We start from the raw sequence: 18,929 nt of genomic DNA, 5'->3' as shown, positions 1-18,929 counted from the left end.
ATATATATACACACGCCCGTAATCTGTAATTGAATGGATATCCATAAACCATAGATCAACACGGACCTTTATGCCATAAACAAATGTTTAGTCTAAAAATATTTATTTAAACGCCGTTAATATAAAATGAAATGAGTAAATAAAACTAGGGACTTTCCCCCAAAAGGGCGCTGTAAAGGCAATTTGCCTTCGTTTAACCTTCTAATTTCATGGATAACAAACATATTATGCGTCTTTTATCATTGTTTTTAGGTATAAATAATGACCCTTGTTATTACTCCCAGGCACAACACATCTTCCACCCATTATTCACTTCAGGTCCCCGATACCGACCCCGCCGGCGTGGTCGACGATTTCCCTCATTCAGCGCTTATCACTATCGACCCACTAGGGTCGATTAATTCTTTCAAATATTTTTCCTCTCAGACGACGCCCTGAGCCGAGGTTCGCGCCCAACTGGGCACCCTCAGGCCTGTTGTCTTAAACGTTGTACCGGGTGAGAGCCTTCAGCGCTCCCCATTTGTCCGGCCAAGTAGTTAATGCCATCTGCGGCAAATCTACAATAAGTCACGTCAAAAAAAAAAAAAACACCCATTATTTTGTTGCAAAATAAAGAGAAGCAATATAGGTAGCAACATATTTCTGTACGTATCTGATCCAAATGTCAAGCAACAATGATTGTTATATATGTTTCTGGCATTACATTATTTTTTTGAATGATTATGTACCTGACCAATGGGAAAATAGGTAATTATCACAAAAAAACTTGAATCTGTACCTACGGTTTCTCGGGAACGTAGTCTGAAAAGTCCCTAACTGCAGAAGTAGTAAATAAATGAACAAGTACGTATATACAGAGTGTTAGTGACATCGTAACGAAAACTTTGAGGGGTGGTTCAGGCCATGATTCTGAGTTGATATCAAGTAGAAATTTCCGTCGCAAAAGTATGGATTGGAAAATAATTAAAAAGAAAAGAAAAATTTTCATGAATTTTTTGACACGAAATTCCACTTGATATCAACTCAGAATCATGGTCTGAACCATCCCCCTCAGTATTCGTTACGGTGTCACTAACACCCATACCTACTTATATGGCTACCGTCTGTACTTATACGGGGTGTAAGTGTCATCGTAACGAATACTGAAAGGGATGATTCATCTGATTATTCTGAGTTAATATCTAGTGGAATTTTCCATCGCAAAAGTATAGAATTGAAAATAATTTAAAAAAACTAAAAAAAATCATGAATTTTGCGACGGAAAATTCCACTTGATTTTAACTCAGAATCAGAATCAACCCCCTCAGTATTCGTTACGATGTCAGTAACACCCAGTATATATATATTGTCATCATCATCAATTTAAGAGCCACGCTCTTGTCGGTGTAGCATTTTCATATATATTGTACATTTCCAATAATACCTACTTACGATATATTCAGTTCGTGGAAAATCCCTTTGTTTCAGAGGTACACATACACTAGTTCAATGACCCGATGGCGAATTGTCATTTAAATGATACCTATTTATAAAGTTGACAACTGCCATATTCGGTGACGAAGGTATTACAATTGATGCTTGTTGTATATACAACAAATATTCCCTTTAGTTACGATTTAATATTGCCTGCCTGTTGCTATTCAGTTTCTATGTTCTTAGTTCCGCCGACACAAATCACTTTAACGAGGTCAGCGACGTCTTGCGGTGAAACTTTGTACGGATTACCAGTCCTATAATCTTCAGTTATACCTAGAGAGACAGATAAAGCATTTACTTGCAGATGTAGGTGAGTAATCATTACATTATGAGCCATGTCAGGGGCCTCTGGCGGCTCAGTAGTAACCCTGAAACCAGGGTTTATGAGGTTTGTAATCCGAGCTCGAAATTCATCCTATAAACGACCAACCAGATCAATCAACTCTGCCTACCCTTTCGAGGATATAGGCGTGAATGGCGTGGTGCTATGTTTGTGATCTTTATTGTACACATAGCAGAGAACAATTAGATTAACCGTGCATGATGGACACTCCAAAAGAAGCTCGAAATTCATCCTATCAACGACCAGCTGGATCAATCACCGTTGCGCGTTGCGTGCCATCATAATTGCACAATCTCATTTCCCCCTCAAAGCGAATGCAGTTATAGGTATACGTTATAGATAGGTACCTACAGGTAAACATTGACGGGCGTTCAATAATTGATCAATAAGAGCTCGGGGAACACACTGCCGAAGATATGCTTTGATGTGGCCAAAGGCACGTTTAGTCAGAAGCGACGGATTAATTTGATTATGATTCAAATTGGTATTTGAATACTCAAATGAAGTTGCAATAACTTGTAGTGGTTTGGTAAACTTGACACGTGACCAAAAAAATATTTTATCTAAGAGACCCCCCCACACTAGCGTGTTTCGAGCGTCGTCGTCGTGCCAGCGTCTGCGCGACGTCTACGCAACGTCGACGCCGCGGCGACGCGACGCCATGCGCGAGCGCAGCGCTTTTTGCGTTGACATGCTATGTACTATTTTGCATATCTTCTAGAAATAAATATTTTTTATAACACTGAATATGTATTACTTATACTGAAAAAAAAGTAATAACCCTGCACGTGGCACAAACCTTCGACAATAAATTCCAAGGTATTTCATCCAACGCTCTAACTATGTATTGTATACGTCCATATATTTAAAGTTCAAAATATCCCTCTCAGACTGGCTGACCTTTAACTACAGAACTGTAAAAAAAAAGCTTATAATAGGTATACGTACCCAGTACGTTATTATGTAACATACGCTGTCTATGTTATGTTATATGTACGGTCACGAGCATTAATATGTATACACTTTGGTACCATGTCACATTAACTTTTTTGACAAATTGAACTGTAAGTCTCACTATATGTCTAATATGTTAGTGCGACAGAGTCCTAAAGTGGGTACATTATATTGCTCATGACTGTACCTACTTACTATTGTCGTTAGAAGACTATTTAAAGCAGCAGCAATTTACCATTTTGCTAACTCTCAAAGCTTATTTAACGATGTAAAATAACAGAGTAGAAAATCCATCCATATTTCATCCAGTGACTTTAGGGAGCACAAACTTTGTCAAGTCTTTATTAGATTTCCCTCTGAAGAGGTCTTTATTTTTGTACCTCGTAACAGAGCCTCGCATTAAAAACATGTTTTTTGAGAACTCCTGAGTTTTTTAAAGATTTTCCTTTTAATAATTACCATCAAAATTGAATATTAAAAGCTCTTTATCATAAAACTAAGTTAGATGAAATATTTTCAAAATGGAGTCTCATTTCATTACCTACAATGAAGTTACATAATTACTAGAATGTTTTTTTAAATGAGCTACTTGCATCAGCCCAATAAGAATGTCCAATTTATATAGTCGAGTATCATATACCATCAGACGATGGACTTGTCATATTATGCCACTAAAAACGGGAATATTCGCAAAGTGGGAATGTTTCCGTTGTAAAAACTCTTTAATAGTTAGGACACTGGCTGCTTTTCTTTTCCAAATTGTTCTTTCTTATGCTCTGGTCTTATCTGCCTAAACGTTAGGTGATAAAGTATCTTTTACGAAAGTTTTGCGCACGTTTCCAAAGTGTTCCCAACCATTCCCTGGAATGGCACATCATTGAACGTAACATTTTTTTACGATCTTTGGCTCAGCCGGCTCCGTTATAGGTATAGTAGGTATTAAGGTAATTACCATACTTATATTCATTTCTTCCCGTACTCATTTCCATTTGTTACCTACCTACAAATTTTAATCTATGTAAAGTAATTCCCATTAACTTTCCAATATCCTGTAATATTTTTGACGCGCGCTAATGAGATTCTTTCCATCTGATCGAGCCTTTCAACATGTTTATTTTAAAGGGACATTGTATATTGGAAGTGACCAAGCAGCTTTTGCAAATATTGGATCAGCTAGTTAATTAAACTTGCTGAATTTTGAGTCGGAATTTTATTACGACCGATTTTGTATCGCTTGGTGCCTGTAGCTTGAAAATGGCCAGAAAAATAGAAAAACAACAACTGTGTTCTGTGTTCGGTGGTATTACAAATTCGAATTTGTAATACCACCTACTCAGGTACCAGAGGCATTACATTTGCCGTAAGTACTTACATTATTAGCAACTAACCTAACCTACTCAAATGAGTTAGTTTTTACGAAACGTCAAAACGAAAGTTTTCTTTGGAGTGTGTATGGAAATCCTATCATGTGACGTCATCAATAAAATCGATCAAACGCGTACTCATTGTTACTTAATTAATAAATAAAATTCGAAAATAAGTCGAAAAGTAAAATAACATGGATTTTTGATCATCTTAGACTGGCTTCTATTTCTAGATTAGCATTTTATAATTATCTTTGACCTCCGGCCAAGTAGTTAATGCCATCTACGGCAAATCTACAATAAGTTACGTTAAAAAAATCTTTGACCCTTGACCATTTATTTAATTGCAACTTGTGTATGTTATATGTATATCTTTATTTTATTTAAATTAATAGTATTAGTACATAACGATGGTACACGCTTACTTAATAAATGCCTATTCACTCCAATTTTGATAAAGTGACATGAGTGAGTGACTGGCGGGCAGCGCAGGACCGATCGTCGTGGAGATCCTTGGGGGAGGCCTATGCCCAGCAGTGGGCGTCGTACGGCTGATGATGATGACATGAGTGAATAGGGAGGGAGAAAGTAGTGAGGCGACGTGGGGTGTTGCCAGACCCAACGATCGATCATCGATGGCACCGGAAAAATAACATGAACCTTCTCTTCCACAGCAACTAACGGACGACAGTATGAGCGACGACGTGTTTGAGGACGAGCTGCGTGCGCCCGCGCAGCGCGGTACGCCCTCCCCCACCGGGTACCGCGACTACCGCCCCGCGGAGACCCCGGCACGAATACAACAGGATGATGATGTGCCTATTCACAAGGTATGTAATGTACCAATCACACTATAGGTACCATAGAATAATAATAAGTAACAATACACAAATAATAAGGGGGTCTAAAAAGGCCACATTGTTGCAATAAATCTAAAAAAAACAATATTGCAATTTGACATTTCGCACGTATAAAAATAAATGCGCAATATGAAATAGACATCAAATAGCAATATTGCTTTTTATATAAATTGATTCAATGTGGCCGCCGGTCCATGTACCTACGACTCACATGTATGATTGTAATCAATCAGATATATTTCCTATAGATATATTTTTATTTTAGAATGTTACCAAAATAGTTGTAGATAATTGGGTAAGCTATCTTCCATTTTACTTTTGATCCATTATTCACAGGATACTCTGTCTATAATAATAAGTATTACCATATAATTTCAACAATGCTTATAAACTTAACGCACGTGTAAAGTTTCCATGTGAACGAAACCTTTCCCTCGTCAACATAAACTACCCGAGGGAGCAATGTCGCGATAAAACTGTTTAAGTTATATAAGTAAGTTGTTATGTTATTTGGGCCATTTGTAAGTTGTCATCATCATCATTAACTTAAGAGCCGAGCTCGTGTCGGTGTAGCATTCTTCATCCATTCTCGTCTATCAAGACCAATTCTTAGACTTCTTTATAAGACACAACATTCGCCTTCTTTTTGTAGGTAATTGATCAAAAATGCATTCACACATCACATGACATGTCGATATGATGTTCTACATATACCTAAGCAAAGTTGATTTTCTGATCAATCTGATGGAGCTATAAAAACTGTCAAGTTTTCGGATAAGTATTTAAAAAATTACAAACGCTTATTTTATACTTCTTAAAATATTTTATTTTAGGTACTGAAAAAATATATTTTTCTTCAATTACTTATTTTAAATTTCGCGACATTGCCCAGTGACGTCACATTTCAACAAACAAAGAAACTGTGAAACAATATAGGTAACTTGAAACAAGATAGTTTTTATTTATTGTGTGACGATAGACGTCACACGAAGCTCAATCATGTCCGCGCGTATTTCGGGTCTTGTAATCCACAGATAAAAAAATTGCATTTTTATTTTGTAAAAATTATATAGGTATTTAAAAATTATGTTAATAAAAGCAATTGGATAATTATTGTTACATGATAAACTACCATTATTATCCGACATATTTTATTATTACAACTGTTAAATAGCCAATTGAAAATAATAAGGTTTTTAATTGTCGGCGGCGCGCACTGTGGTGCGCACACACTCGAAACTCCTCCGTGCCGTGCACATGCTTAACACTTTAGCTGCTAGACCCATCAATCAATCAATAATACTTTATTTCACAACAACATATAAATATACAAAGGACAACCCAAGGACCCATGTGACAAATATGAGCATTTAGAACCTCGAAGCGTGCGCTACGCACACGCGTAGCTAACACGAAAGTTGTACCAACGAATGTGCTACCAACACGCCAACTGTGTCTCGCTGTCCTCACGAATGTGCGCACCGGTAACGCGTAGTGCGTTCATACAATGCATCGACGGACCGGCCGACGCGCCACGCCGGCCCTTACAATCTCGATACAATAGGTACTGCGCGGCCGTCTCGCTTACGGTGTGTTCACACTACACTTACCTAACTCCGCTCCCTTTTATTGAAATTGTATAATATATTACATTTCTACATATTATATACCTACCTTTTAAATTAAGTACCTTGTGTTTATGCTTGTACCGTCACAAGTACTAATATGTATACACTTTGAAACCATGTCACATTAACTTTTTAACAAATTAAACCGTAAGTCTCATTAAATGTCAAATATGATAGTGCGACAGGGTTCTAAAGTGGGTACATGATATTGCTCATGACTGTACGTGTCTTGTTCTGGTAATTGATTGTGTAATTTAACTTTTTTTTATGGGAATAGTCTGAAATATTTTTTTGTCCTATACCTACCTATAAACCTCCAAAAATTTAAATAAACGCACCGAACAGCATTCAGAGCTATTCAAGACTACAAACATTTTTAAAATTAAAAAAAAAATAGTTTCAAAATTTACTTTTGAGTAATTAAGAACAAAATTTGGAAAGTGTAATAGGTTTTATTAAATAGTTTAAAATAAAATATTTTAATTAGATTCTCACAACATACTTTATTACAATACAATATACAATACAGGGGCGCAAAAGTAAGTCTCTTTTATCTTTTTTTTGGTTTGCAATAATGAGGAAGATAGATTTTTTTTAAGTTTAATGCACTCTTTGCATGAGCACTAGAGTATGATCTGTTTGTGAGTGTGTGGACGTTTGTGTGTCGCGAGTGTCTGAGGTTCTGCGAGATGACGAATGATGTGTGAAAATTAAATATGTTTTTATATTATTTAAATTATATTCTTATTTATTATGAAAGTTTATATTGAGAATTTCACGGCGCATTGGCGCTTCTGCACTGTAAAGGCGTGACATGCAAATAATTAAAAAAAAAATCGTCGAGTATACTTATGTTGTATCTACGAATGGTGAGTCGAGTAAACGGAAGCGGTCAGGTGCGCAAAATGCAGGCGCACACACTCGTCTTATCCCTCCTTGCTTCAGTGGAACGGAAAACCGATACGACTGAAGGAGAGGTCAAATGATGTGCCGAATACTAAAAGTCCGAATCCGTGATAGCTCAATTCGGAGAATATGTGACTCTCAATTTTGCTTAACTGTTAAATGATATTCTCCGTTTATTTATTTTTTATTAGCAAGGCGGTAAGTATATAAATACTTTACACGTGCTAAGATACTTTTCATCAACACCAAAGCTTAAACAATGTTAGGAGTGGCTGCTGATTGCTTTACTGATGGTTATGGCGCTATCCACCCCGATTGGTAAATAGGGCGTGATTTTCGTATTAATGTAAGCCTACATGACTTCGCCAATCCATCAGCTCCATTTATAGGGACGGTCAAACAGCAGTAATCCACTTACCAGCCAGAATCCACAAACTATTACGTACAGTCATGAGCAATATCATGTACCCACTTTAGAACCCTGTCGCACTATCATATTTGACATTTAATGAGACTTACGGTTTAATTTGTCAAACAAGTTAATGTGACATGGTTTCAAAGTGTATACATATTAGTACTCGTGACTGTACCAGACCACAGAAAAGTCTCCCCTAGGTGACAGGGGTAGTGTCAAGTTCCGGTTTTGACAACCTAAAACTAACGCATTTTTATGGTTATATTACAATAGGAATAAATGTGAATAACACATTAACACATCTATCTATCTACTAAGCCTGTGTTCACCAACTGCTGCGTATAGGCCTCCTCTCATTCACACCATCCTTTCCGGTCCTGTGCAAGTCTCATCCATTGCTTTTAGGCGTACCTCACAATGTCATCCGACCGGGCTGGTGGTCTGCCTCGATATCGCATACCATCCCTTGGCCACCATTCACTCATTTATGCATTCATTAATACATATTTAATATACTTAATTACAAATTACAACTTGCAAAGATGTTTGTAACAAAAAAAATATTATATAGGTATAGAAAGGCCCTATTCAAATTCAATTCAAATTCAAATTATTTATTTCAGATTAATATGCATAATTATAAGTACATTAGATTAGATAAATGAAAATTAAATTAAATTATATAAAATGAAATAAAATTAAAATTATCAATGTCCTAATAAATAAAATAAAATTGATATTATTAATAAAAATTAAATAAAATACATTGGTACCCATTCGGGTGCACACAAACTTAACCCAATTTTAGTTCGACAGCTCTTAAATGAGTGCCGTCCTGCACTTACAATAAGTGCACGAAAGGGATAGAGCTATTACATGACTTAAACATACCTAGTGGCCGAAGAGTGGGTGTATATACTATACACCTCTGCCCATTCCTTTGGGGATACAGGTGTAATGCTACGTAATGCCATGTGTTAAAGGCCTCACCTCACTAGGAAACTATGGTGGCGTGATTAGAAATTTACGTCGGATTTCTGTTTTCCTCTTAGTATTTTTCCATAAAGCTATCTTGCTTTGAGTGAAAGACAGGGAAAAGGTGATCGTGCATATTTCTTTAAGTCTATACCCGAGTCACTTAGCAGCTAGTACTTAGCTCGCTCAAACTGACTGGCTCCATCAAGTACACTACTTAGTGGTATGAACTTGTATGGACTTTAGTAATGGAATGTACTGCACTCTGGCTTTTATGCTAGCCTCTTGCCAGCTGCGGCTTCGCCTTAAAATAATTTGGCTTTAAATCGTCCAAAAGCGACTCTGAACGTTTAAGCTATTATAAATGATTGATTATGATTATAGGAAAACGTCCATTATAAAATCTACCTCATTTCTATAAGCATCTTGGGGAGTAATTTTCTCGTTATCTGGATTTAGTAGATATTTTATTTTCATTTCAAATCAAATCAAATATACTTTAATGCACAGAACTAAATTTCAACAATTCAATCCAATCAATTTCAATTTCATTTCTGTTTGAGCCGAAGGAACTGCCGATCCTAGTTAGAAAGGTTACACTATTGTGAATACGACTACACCCTGGACACTTCATATAAACATCTCATTCTGGCTACCCGCGTGAGTGCGAGCGAGACACAGTAGGCGCGCTCTCCCTCTTACTACTTAGCGGCTTTCGGTCTTTTAAGACTAAAGTAAAACCCAGAGGGGGTGAAGGGCGGAGAGTTTCTTTATTTATATAAATACACTTTTACAGACAGCATTATAAAAAGAAATACTTGGTATATATGCTTGCCAATTACATGCGTACACAACATTTACCGTAAATGAAAACCATCAAACTATATTACTACATAGTATAAAACAAAGTCGCTTTTTCTGTCCCTATATCCCTATGTACGCTTAAATCTTTAAAACTACGCAACGGATTTTGATGCGGTTTTTTTAATAGATAGAAGTGATTGAAGAGGAAGGTTTATATGTATAATAACATCCATTAAATAGTGGAGAAATACTGTTATTTTTGAGATTTTTAATGTGATGTCGTAAATATTTTTTTCCTCAGCATTGCACCCAAACGAAGCCTGGGCTAGCGACCCAGTAAATACTAAACTATATAAATTATAAACTATGAATAATTATATGTATATGAACAATTTTAACAAAATAAAAATGTAAGTACGGTTTAACGCTTATAACGACAACCAAAGTGATTTAGCACTTTACTTTTGTAGCATCGAGGGGAATCATTAAAAATATCGATGTTTGGCAATTTGTCATTAACTTCGTTGAACGTCGCACACATCCTGGCAATAGGATAGTGTAGGCCCAGATTAATACGGTAACGGTCTATATTAAATAATTATTTAATATAATAATTGTTTATTAGTTGACAGTTACTTCCGCACAATATCCCAGGAAGTGGAAATGACTGAAAACCAGCGCTGGATGGCGCCATAGCATGGCTCCATCACAGCACAAGCTGAGCCATTTCCTTTTGCCCATACATAAAGTGTCTATATACGTCCCACTGCTGGGCACAGGCCTCCCCTCAATCAACCGGAGGGGGTATGGAGCATACTCCACCACGCTGCTCCACTGCGGGTTGGTGGAGGTGTTTTTACGGCTAATAGCCGGGACCAACGGCTTAACGTGCCCTCCGAAGCACGGAATCATCTTACTTTTTCGGACAATCAGGTGATTCAAGCCTGAAAAGTCCTTACCAAACAAAGGACAATCTCACAAAGTGATTTCGACAATGTCCCCATCGGGAATCGAACCCGGACCTCCAGATCGTGAGCCTAACGCTCTAACCACTAGACCACGGAGGCTGTTTCCTTTTGCCCGTATTCGTAATATTCATAATATTTCATTTATTCATATTATTATTCTTAAATGATTTAGATACGGGATTCCGAGGATAGTTAAGACGAGAGTTACCGTTCTACACGTAATATTTCTTTTTCTATAATACGACTCAACTAGAAATCACACAACGATATCCTTCCCTTTCAACTAAATATTTACCAACGAGCTGTGATGTAAGTTTGCAAGTACTTACGAGTACGTCTCCGCCTACAAAGACCTTCGGCTGAAAAGCAAATAACTTCCACGAGATATTCGATATCCAGTGAACTTTTCTTATATTTGCCTCGTTAGGTATAGGTAGTAAAAATTTGTAAGCCAATTTATGTTTCCACCCGAGGCGGGCGCCAATATTATTTGAAAATATGACTTTATACATAATTTAGTAGACAGGAGATTAGATGAATGACGTAACCAATAAATGATTGATAGAATATAGCAAACGTGAGTAAAGAGTAATGTGACTTCAATTTTTTTATGTGAGATTCCTTATCTTTTAGTATACTCACAGTATCTATCTATATTAGAGTTATCATCTGAAAACTGTCATTTCTTGTTTGCAACATGCAACATTGATTGTTTATAAAGAAAAAATACATGAATTTTTTTTCAGACTCGGAAGGGACTTGAACCCGCAGCTCATGTCAAGCCGGGTCGAGCGTGTTAACCATTTCACCACTGGGTCTTCTTCCTGTCCATGCGAAATTCTTTCGATCTATGTATCGTCAATAAGCCGACACTGGCACCATCTATCTAGAATATTGAGTACTAATATCTCTTAGAATATCTTTTCGTCCAAAATACCTCAGTGTTGCAAGACGAAAGTCTTTGACCAGTGCGTGTTGCCAGTAATGACCTACGGCAGTGAGACGTGGCCGCTTACTATGGGTCTCGTGAGGAGGCTCGGTGTCGCTCAGCGGGTAATGGAGAGAGCTATGCTCGGTATTTCCCTGCTCGATCGAATCAGAAATGAGGAGATCCGCGGGAGAACTAAAGTCACCGATATAGCTCGGAGAATTGCAAAGCTGGAGTGGTAGTGGGCAGGACACATAGCGAAGAGAACCGATGGCCGCTGGGGCGGAAAGGTTCTAGAATAGCGACCACGTGTCGGACGACGCTCAGTGGGTAGTAGGCCCGCCACAAGGTGGACCGACGATCTGGTGAAGGTCGCGGGAAGCCGCTGGATGCGGGCAGCGCAGGACCGATCGTCGTGGAGATCCTTGGGGGAGGCCTATGCCCAGCAGTGGGCGTCGTAGGTAGATTTCAACTTATCGAAAAGATGAGACGTTAGCTATTTTTTTTAAATTATTTAACCACACCGCCGGGCCCTCATGTCCATGCGAAGTTCGGGTACTCCGTTCACCTTGCAACGGATGTACCTTTGACTACCTCAATTGGGATATAGTCATGAGCATATGTTTACCAGGTACGTACTACAAAGATAAGGGACGGTACTGAAAAAAGTATCGGCGTCCGAAGGACGTAATATACGATCCCGACGACCCGATTACTCTAGCCATAGAGGCAGCCAATCAGCTCGCGACACCAAACACTTTAGGACCCCGATACCGACCCCGCCGGCATGGTCGACGATTTCCCTCAATCGGCGCTTATCGCTATCTACCCACTAGGGTTGATTAAGTCTTTCAATTATTTTCCCTCTCAGACGACGCCCTGAGCCGCGGTTCGCGCCTAACTGGGCACCCTCAGGCCTGTTGTCTTAAACGTTGTACCGGGTGAGAGTCTTCAGCACTCCCCATTTATCCGGCCAAGTAGTTAATGCCATCTGTGGCAAATCTACAATAAGTCACGTCAAAAAAAAACTACAAAGATAACAAAGAGCATTTTCTTTTAAAAGAAACAAGGGGAAGATTCCTAATTACAAATGTAGCGTAAAAAGGAAACAAAGATGTTCATTTTTACCTTTTCAGTTGGGAAGCCAACCGTATGCGACGAGTCGGTGAAAATCCTCTTAAGACAAGAGGAATATGCATTTGCAAAACCCAATGACACACACAGAGTGCCTTAGGTAGTTTCCTAGGTCTAATATTGGTAACGACCGAGCGCCCGAATCGCTACTTCATTCGGTGTGGCGAAGACTTTATAGCGTTTCACATTCAATTATTGTACCTACATTAGCAACAAGTTTCTGACTTGGTCTGATAAGTATTTACGTATCTCTGTTATCCTTTTTATCACTTCCCTTTGACTTATCTCATATAATATAACACAAGTACTTAATACCTAGAAAATAAATATATTGTCTGTAAATACAGTGCGTGTACATATCGGTAAAATTGCTTTCTGCAAACGGAAGAATTATATTTACTTACCGTCAAATAAGGAAATGTCGTGGATATAATTTTGAGAAGGTGCGTTACCAATGCTACCATGGAGCAGTTTGACCCCGAGAGATTTTTTCTTAAATATTTGGAGGTAGCTTCAGAAATAACTAATAGACAAAACTCGTTCCATATCGGGGTGAACCTCAGATAAATTACCCACAGCCCTGAGATACCTTTGGGCTGGCTTAACACATTTTTTTTGTCACTTTTTGGTGAGATATTTACAGCACACATCTACTCACTGCCGCAAATTCATAAGAAATAATAACGTCTCTACAAACGCATACTGAAACAAAAGCATCACACAAAATAAATAACCAAACACGAACCGATTATTCATGTTCTTCGGCAGAGGGGAACGCATGCGCTTGGCAACTCTCGTCTATGATTACCTACTCTGATAGGTGGAACTTTCCACTTTACACTGCAGAATGGATAGGCTTTTGTGCGCGTCTATTCAGGGAAGTCCGGCATAGAAAAATGTCCTGCATTGATGATTTCAGTGCCTAACTATGAAAATGTCACCAAAAATTATGGTAGTTCATTCAAACTTGTTACAGTAACGACTTTAAGAGCGCCTGAAATGTGGGCGTCCGGACTTCCCTCTATTTACCTACAATATTAAGTTACAATTTTGAAATTTTGTTTCAGACAATCTTGCTTGGCGACAGTGGAGTGGGGAAGACGTCTTTACTAGTTCAGTTTGAAACAGGCAAGTTTCAGGCAGGCAACTTCTCGGCCACTGTTGGGATCGGCTTCACGGTGAGTCCACATTTGCTTTGTTTACACTTATATTTCTATGACCACTAACACGCGTATTCTAGGATATTAACTCGAAATTTCCTCCACTCCATCCTCAGTTGAGGCCACCTTAACCCTTTCACAGGCAGAGACCATGGGTCATTGATGGTTCACAATAGATAGTATGAATTAGAATCGGAACGTCATTAGACGTTCTGTCCTTGAAAGTGTTAATGAAAACCTCGAACTCAGCTCAAAATCGGTATTCTTAATCGACGCTTCTACCTTATCTCGAGTTTCCTCCAGTGAGGCGTGACGTCATTATTTTCGTATTATTTTGTTGGCAGTATTAGATGCTCGACGCCAATGAGTAACGTTCTTAAGTCAAGAACGCAATTGTCAACTTAAAATACCAAAATGCTCAACCGAGGCCGAGTCGAGAGCAGGAAGTTTAGAGTTAAATTCTTAGAATACGGGTGTAAGCTCTGTTACACAGCAGAAGCTACTGCAGCAAGAGCCGACCTATGTCGACAGCAGCAGTTGACTTTGTTGACAGCAAAGCGTGTGGATGAAGCCTTACTTTATTCCTTATAAGCAAAAGATGTTATAAAATTGTATAATATAATGTTCTTATGAAAATATGCCATCATATTTATTCAATCATTAAACACCTAGATATACCTATATAAGGTAACTCGTAAAATATTGTTATATCGGATTTTTTTGAGAAAGTGCTTTTATAAAATATCTCTTATTTAATAAAACTGATAGCGACGGTTTTTATTAAATTTCTGGAAGTATTAACATCGTACGTAATTATTAATTCACCTTCAAAGAGAATACGTACCAAGTCTGTGTAGTCTGGTATTATTTATTTAATGTGCGTCGTATATACTTTACTTTAGTATATATGCTTTCATACAATAATCGATCTCCTATGAATACGCTACCGAGCAATGTAGGGTAAGCGGGTTAAAACGGGAATACAAATCTGGCCCATTGCAAGCGATAAAGCGCTGAACTTTTTATTACAATAAGAATAAAAAAAAAAATAATATAATTCTATTGCTCTTTTGTTTTGTATTTTGTTTTTGCCTGTTTGTGCAATAAAGTATTTGTTATGTTATGTTATGTTAAAAAAACTGTCTGTCTTTCCCATCAGGTGTCGCTACTGTTGAGTGTTCTTAAATTTTGACAGTTCGCCATACTATTGGAGTAAACAAACATGTCGTTTTGGTTAAATTTTTACACTATAACCCTTTGCGTAACGTTTAATTTGGCTTATATTTATTTCCTAAAAACCTAAAGAAAATTAAAAAAAAAATATTTTCAATTGCCTCTTTCCAACTGGCTGCTTTTGTTTTTGGTAACTTATCTTTCCGACGCAATACACTCCATGATTTTAGCTGTAAGTAGTATGGAGAACTGTCAAAAACACTCAACAATGTTGCCGCCTACATTTGAGCTTCTAGTTTTTATCCTCATTCATTTGATACTTGATGTTATCTTGTGCCCTTCCCATGTTGTTTTTTTTTTATTTAATTTAAATGGGTTTGCTCTTGACTTCGTTCTTCCACGAGGAGAAGAAGAGGTCGACGGAGGAACAAGCTTACCCAGAAGATGCTTATTCACCCGTGATTTAAAGGACCCCAGGTTTGGTCAATATTTGAGTCTGACTCCTTAAAAACTTATTGGGCCTAAAGTACCTAGGTGATCGCACCTTTATCATTATATACTTAGATAAAAAAAACAAGTACCTAGGTGACCGCATGTTTAGGTACTTAAGTATGAAATTTTTCAAGCCCTAAGGAGAAAAAAAGGGCAAAAAAATCATTTGAACCGTTTGAACCACCGACGCTCGTTATCTCCGTGTTTGTAATTTCCCTAAGAACTAGTAACGCAATATCATTTTCCTAGCATAATCACGTTTTTACAGGTGCGCCTACCTAACTTGAAAACTTGACAGGTCCGGTTGTCTACAGAAGCAACTGCCTGTAAAAAACCGGACCTGTCAAATCTTCGAAACGCATTTTTTGGGTATGTACGTCTCCTCACGATGTTTTCTTTCACCGCTGAATAAATGATAATAATTGATGATTCAAACATGAATTCGAAAATCATTGGCCTGTGCTGGATTCGAACCTGCGACCTCACAATAAGCGTTCTTCCAACTGGGCTACTACAACTCCAATTAGAGACCATATTTTTTATATAATTTCTGGTCTACTTACTAATCAAGGTTTCACTATTTATTTTTCGTGGTGGAATATGCTCCATACCCCCTCCGGTTGATTGAGGGGAGCCCTGTGCCCAGCAGTGGGACGTATATAGGCTGTTTATGTTATGTTATGTCACTATTTATTTACTCCGGCGAATAATCGCTACTACTCAGACATTTCCCTAACAGAGGGGTAACAGACTCCCTACTGCCTGACATTCTATGTGAGTGACCATCCGTGTTCTAACACCCTGGGGTATTGTTCTGTCATGTATCTTCAATAACCGTTGTTATACTTAGTATGCGACTCTGATACTCAATAATGGGGAAGAAATTTTCTTTTTGAACGTTCGATTTTTTTTTACTTTCGATATCTGATTTCCTTCCTCTTTGTTGAAATACCAGTTTCTGTTTCATTTGGACACCGAATGCGTGTCACCGAACTCGGTGTCAGGATCGTATTCATCGGGATTCCGTGGTCTCTGCCTTCCGCGATGGGAAACAGGCGTGATCTTATGTGAGTATATGCATTTACTTATCCTACATATAGCCGATCCGGTATTAATACGTTGCAATTTAGTCGTGAAAAGTACCTACTTTGACTGTTTATATGTATAAATACAAACAAATTATACAATATTAAAAACGTAATAGATTTTAGTTAAGGTAGAGTCACGGAAACGTGCATAGAACCTTGCCCAACTATACCACAAAAGTATATCTGATTGACTTGGAGACAATTTCCAATTAGAAATTACGGATATATGTTTTCATTTTCATAATCTTGCCATGGAATAAAGAATATTACCTACGTATAAAACGGTAAATCCTCTCCCCGCGCCGATTCGTATCGGGCGCCAACTTCACCCCCTATGGGTCTTACTTTAGTCTTAAATGGCTCTAAGCCGTTAAGGAGTAAAGAGGAGCATACATACTGTCTGTCTCGCTCGCACTGACGCGTTAGACGGCACATAGTAAAATGAGATTTTAAAGCCACGGGAACATTCAAAGAAACTTTTCCATCGAAACCACAAAACTATATTTGATTGCGTAGAGATAGTTTTCAGTTATAAATTACGATCAGCGGGCTTAGCACCGTAAGCGCGCGACTCTTTCTCGCCTCGACATACGTCACCCGTCACTCTCTCACGGTACTGTACAGAAAGAGACAGACAATCTCTGTCGCGGCGAGAAAGAGTCGCGTGCTTATCTCGCTATAAGTATCTGTGGAGAGAGTTGCGCCCCCTCGACTTTTTAAAATTACATTACTCCTGGCAATACACTGGAGATTGGTTTCGAAAGAACTTGGTATTGCCGTTAACGTTTAATTTCTTCCCCATATCATCGTATATCGCTTCTGACAGCTGTTAGATGACGTACTTTATGATTGCCTTTAATTTATTTTTTTGTAAGGTTCTTTTTTAATGTCTCTTGGATGTGCACACGAAAAGAAACATATCTGTGGTTATATAGTGTAGGAAAAGACACTAGTGTACCCCAAAATTACTTCCTCAAACGACGAAACTTTACTGTATGATAAATATTATAGATTAAATATTGTGTAATAAATATACTTTTAAATATCCAAAAAAAAAGATACCGGTAGTTAGATATGTTTACGTAAATTCATATCATTTATATCATTCTTCTGAAAAATTCTCAGTCAAAATTTTCTTCGCCAGGAGTATCCATGTTAATATGAAAATAATACGTAAAATATCCAAAAAAAATATTTCCATTCTACAATATAAAATGTCCAAAAAAAAATATAACCCAGCAAAATTCCAGCGACCGAGGATTTAATGTTGGGGTCGTCATTAAAAAATGCTTCATTGCCTACACTATATCCATCGATTATACGTAATCGTGTATCAGAAATTGAATTTGGAACTGGAAGTGCTATTGTTGTTTTGATATGATTCCTGCGTGAACAAAACAAAAATAAAGTACATAGTTTTAAATTCAATTTCTGATACACGATAATTCTGATAAATGATGAACATGTAGATTAGCATTTGTTTGTATTCGGAATGTGACGAAGGCAGGGGGACGCGGGATTGTACCAACATAAAAGCAAATTGATTACAAACTAATCATGCAAAGGGTTTAATATAGATCCAATGGACCTGGATATTGGAAAGAGGAGATAACATTATCTATTGTAGCATTTTGTAAATTGTAAATATTCGTACATTGCAAAATCTTCTGATTAAAACCATAATAACGTACTGTTGATTTACTTAGAGGAAATTCAGATATATATCAAAACACCGTCATCCACTTTAGCTTCATCATCAGCCCATTAACGTCCCCACTGCTGGGGCACGGGCCTTCCCTATGGATGAATAGGGAGATCGGGCCTTAAACCACCACGCGGGCCCAGTGCGGATTGGTGGATATTAACGACTGCTAATGCAGCCGGGACCAACGGTTTAACGTGCCTTCCGAAGCACGGAGGAACTCGAGATGAAAACTTTTTTTTTTGTGGTCACCCATCCTATGACCGGCCTGTGCGAAAGTTGCTTTACTTCAACAATCGCAGACCGAGCGCGTTTACCGCTGCGCCACCGAGCTCCTCACTGTCCAATTTAGCTTATTAGAACTTATAGGTACATTTTACCCACTTAAGTACACAAATAATATACGTAATATACCATTCCATTTTATAATTAGATTAGAAATATTTCCAGTTTGATATATTCCTAATGGAATTTTTATTTCTTTCTCGATTTATGGGCAATTTAATAAAAAGAGAACAATTTATAATACTCAATTTGCTATTTATTACGAGAGAACAAA

General features: G+C 37.8%; 1 protein-coding gene across 1 annotated transcript in view; it reads left to right on the top strand.

Moving 5' to 3' along the window:
- LOC126367492 (ras-related protein Rab-37-like) overlaps positions 1-18,929 on the top strand; it is a 138,156-nt gene that overhangs the window by 19,954 nt on the left and 99,273 nt on the right. The window contains exons 2-3 of the mRNA XM_050011028.1: positions 4,812-4,967; positions 13,823-13,933. Of these exons, the coding sequence (XP_049866985.1) occupies positions 4,812-4,967; positions 13,823-13,933 (267 nt within the window). The remainder of the gene's footprint in view (positions 1-4,811; positions 4,968-13,822; positions 13,934-18,929) is intronic.

The sequence above is a fragment of the Pectinophora gossypiella genome, chromosome 6, assembly GCF_024362695.1.
Source record: "Pectinophora gossypiella chromosome 6, ilPecGoss1.1, whole genome shotgun sequence".
NCBI lineage: Eukaryota > Metazoa > Arthropoda > Insecta > Lepidoptera > Gelechiidae > Pectinophora > Pectinophora gossypiella.
This window is presented reverse-complemented; position numbering and strand designations above follow the sequence as displayed.